This window comes from Triticum dicoccoides, chromosome 2A (assembly GCF_002162155.2).
Source record: "Triticum dicoccoides isolate Atlit2015 ecotype Zavitan chromosome 2A, WEW_v2.0, whole genome shotgun sequence".
Classification (NCBI taxonomy): domain Eukaryota; kingdom Viridiplantae; phylum Streptophyta; class Magnoliopsida; order Poales; family Poaceae; genus Triticum; species Triticum dicoccoides.
In genome coordinates this window covers 776,986,647-776,990,684 of record NC_041382.1, presented here as the reverse complement: position 1 = coordinate 776,990,684, position 4,038 = coordinate 776,986,647, and the positions used below count along the sequence as shown (strand labels likewise).

The window sequence follows — 4,038 nt, the reverse complement described above, 5'->3', positions numbered from 1 at the left end:
AGTCGGCCTGCTGCTAGCTGACTAGGACCAGTCGGCCAGCTGCTGGCCGACGGTGTATTATTTTTAAAAATAATTTTTTGGACGTAATATTTGTGCAAATTACTAAAAAAATGTATTATTTTAAAAAAATTAGCCTGGATCTCCTTGTAATAATTTCACATCTGCTGCCTTCTTGCATGAACAGCTTCCAAGGAACAAGGACAGAACGGTGTTGCATGGCACAAGTATTTCCATGACTGCCCGCGCAGGTCTGACCCGTGCGTGTCAAAGAATATTAAGCGTTAGACTGGGTACCCTTGCCTGATGCTTACTTTTCTCACTTCTCTGTTTGTTGAAACTATACTGGGTCCTTGATGTAGGTGTCAGCCATGATGCCGTCGAACGAACGGAGCTAGATCACCTATAAATCATTGGTGTCAGCTGCCTCTCATCTACGCAAAAATTAAAATCACCGGCGAAACAGGCGCTATTGCGGCTGGAGAGCCTCCCCTGACGCCATATCCATTTTTCCACGATCTGCCCCTATGACCATGATGGTGGCGCGAGATGGCGTTAAATGGCTTAGCGGTCTGGGTCGCTGCAATTTCATGGGAACGGCTCATTTCAGCAGGCCGAGACAGTGGCCCAGGAAAATGTCAATCCAATGTTGCTCCGATAGACCAACTCGCCAAGGAAACCTATCTTCGTTCTATCCCCATTCCCTTGTCTCCCTCCCATCCGAAAAGCTTGCAACGAGGGCACTCTGGACCACGATGTCGTCTCAGCCAGTTCCAACTCCCACTCCATCACCAACAGATAATGGCAAGTTCCTCTTTGTCCGTTTGCTGATTTAGTAGCACTAGTACTGAGCTCCCACCTGAGAGCATGCCACGGCAATCTTAGCCATGCCGCCATGCTTTGTTGACCCACTGCCGCATTATGTGCGGTTAGTTATCAACTTAAGCGGTGATGCTTGTTTATAATAGTCCTTGATACCTAAAATTTATGATGGTTATGTTACGGTTTGTATGTTGACTTATTTATGTCTGAATTTATACTGAAAATCCCAAGTTTTTTGCTGAAAAACTCCTATTTGTGGTACAGATATGCCCATGCTTTAATTCCCGCTAAATGGCTTAGCAGCCACTACTGCCCGCTACAGATCGTTTGCTCCTGCCCCTGCTTCGCCTCCCCTACGGGCTCGGGGGAGAAAACCTAAGCCCCCGCCACCACCTCTCCCCGGCCCTTCCTCGTCTCGCCTCGCCGCCACAGGAGGGTGCCCACTGGTGAAGCTTTGGTCGGTCCCAAAGAACGCGGCAGCGGGGCACTTGTTCCTTGCTGGCGAAGCGTGTACCTTCCTCCCTCCCACCCCCGTTGAGGGCTGCCGATGCTGCTGCCCCTCCGGTCCTGAGATGCTTCCTCCCGATGCGGCGTGAACAACCTCCATTGCTCGTCGTGCTGGCCGGGGATCTCATGCTGCTATCCGGTGGCGCATACCCCATGTCTGGCCTAGCCGTGGGCCCGGGGCGTGCTTGATGGGCTACAAGCGGCACTCCCGACGGCTGCTGCTAATAAGGGTTGGGGCTGGTCGCTCCATTTCTCGATAGTGGTTGCATCCGATCAGATCAGCGAATGTCTCAGTTAGGTGATTGATTTGTGATGATTTCTTCTTCAGATATGACCGTGGCGACACACGCCGGCAGCTCGTACCAGTGAGGTTGCGGGATGCAGCCCGAAGGCTTCACTATGGGTTTTGGCAGCTCTCACTCCGGCTAGTTTGCCTTCGACGGTGAGATGCAATCTATGAAACATGACTTGCCGCGGAGGGTATGGTTGTGTAGTGGCGATGGTGAGATTTCTAGCCCAGCGCATGTAGCTGTTGGGAGAGAAGTAATGGCGACAACAGATAATTAACTTCAATTTGGTGGTTCTTCCCGAGTACCTGGTCTCGAGCTCCGGGGGTGAAAATCCTAGTTCTGACACGACTTGCTTATACCTGGCAGTGGCGATATTTTTGTGTCGTGATCTTGTTGAAGACATTGCTCGGATATACTTGGACTTGTTTTCAGGATGAAAACTGAAAACATAGAATCTAGCCTTTGGTGGTTGGATCCGGTGACGGCGACGCTTGAGCGTCGTTCCCTCGAAGGCATTGTTGTTGTGTAGTTTGTTGATCCCCTTTGCTTTTCTCACACTTTTATTTTGTAGTTTGTTGATAGCTATTTTCCGTATGCTTCGCTGAGAAGGCATCCAGAAGCTTGACCCTAATTTCCACTTTCACCAAATATTTCATCTCTATGCACGTAATATCTGGCCTTTTGTACCTTCTAGCAGAACAACAATATTGCTACATTATGTTGGAATTAAAGACTCTTAGAGGAATAAAATAAAATTTAAAAAGTTCATATGTACATACTAGTTGAGCAAGGAAAGTAACTCTGAAGAAGTCACGACTTTGTTTTTTGAGGGGAAAGAAGTCATGACTTCTAACAGAAAAAAATGTGACAAAAGAAAATGCAAATCAATTCAAATGAGAAAGATAAGCAAGCCGTCATTGTCAAAATCACCAACTTTCCATCTGTTGGGCTGGCATACACATTCACGACAACGCCGGTCTAAGTGTCTAACTAGTGTCGCCGTCAGCCATGATGACATCCATGGAAGGGAGATAGCAGGCAGGGTCTTCTATAAATCTCATATGTGCTGCCTTGTCTTGCAGGTAGAACACGTACCTCCATGGCCGACAACATGGTCCCCGGAGAGAGCGAGGTGGTGTTCGTCGACTTCTGGGCCAACCTGTTTGGCATGCGGGTTCTGATAGCCCTGCGCGAGTTAGGCGTGTCGTTCGAGTACATCGAGGAGGACCTCAGCATCCGCAAGAAGAGTGACCTGGTGCTGCGCATGAACCCGGTGTACCGGATGGTGCCCATCCTCATCCACCGTGGCCATCCCATCTGCAACTCCATCAACATCCTTGAGTACATCGACGAGGTCTGGGGTCACCGTCACGCCGAAGCAGGTGGAACACAGTTGCTCCCTGCCGACCCGCTGGAGAGGGCTTCCGCCCGGTTCTGGGCCGATTTCGTTGACCACAAGGTCTGCGACTAAACGCACGTCCTGCCTTACAACAATTTTGTCTTGTTTATTTCATGCTCACTGCATCGGCTAAAAATATTTACTTGATGATATAGACCACTTCTTTTTTCCAGCCAAATTTGTTTTATTAATGCAATTTCTTGAACTTTGACGCACACAAAAAATATCTATGCTGAAATGAACATGCTTGTTCAGTTTACTCATCCTTTGCTCTGATGAATTATTTTACCTAGGTGTTCAACACGGAGATGAGGCTGTTCAAGAGCAAAGGCGATGATGAGAAAGAAGCCGCAAAGGGGGAGCTAATCCGCCAACTCAGGCAACTCGAGGGGGCGCTTGGAGACAAGAACTTCTTCTCCGGCGATGAGTTCGGATTTCTGGACATTGTCGTCATCCCGTTATCGAGCATGTTTCGAGCGTATGAACAACAAGGAACGTTTGCTCTTGAGGTGGAGTGTCCCAAGCTGATGCGGTGGGAGAAGCGGTGCAAGGAGAGGGAGAGCGTCAGGAGTACTCTTCCAGATGAGGAGGAGGTGTACAGGATGCACAAGAAGTGGTACGGCATAGAGTGAAATGAGCCATAGATTGTGCTCGAAACCTATCATGCTTTAAACTTGTATAATACTCCATCTATTATTGTTTGACACAAAAAAATAATACACTATGGGACGTGTCAGTGTACCTAAGTACAGGTAAACAAACAAAATATAGGGAAACTTGTACTCTTCTTATTAATCTCTCATCGAGCAAACAAAATTAGATTATCCGTTTACATATGTGCTCTGTGCTCTTCTGGGGTAATCGATATGCCTTGGGCGAATGTGTGTTCTTGTTCATGGGGCATCGCGGAAAGCTCCCAATTAATTACGTCCGCGAGTCGAAGTTGCGGACCATTTCCAAATAAGTTGCTTCAATGGTAGTCATGTTCAACTTTTAACTTTTTATTTAAACTAGCACGGTGGG

General features: G+C 48.0%; 1 protein-coding gene across 1 annotated transcript; it reads left to right on the top strand.

Annotated features, from left to right (window-relative positions):
- Window positions 1–524: 524 nt before the first annotated feature.
- LOC119358448 (glutathione S-transferase U19-like) lies at window positions 525–3,823 on the top strand. The gene is made up of 3 exons (XM_037624987.1): window positions 525–805; window positions 2,703–3,075; window positions 3,309–3,823. Exons 1-3 carry the CDS (start codon window positions 525–527, stop codon window positions 3,645–3,647), a joined length of 993 nt encoding a protein of 330 aa, XP_037480884.1. The 3' UTR covers window positions 3,648–3,823.
- Window positions 3,824–4,038: the final 215 nt, after the last annotated feature.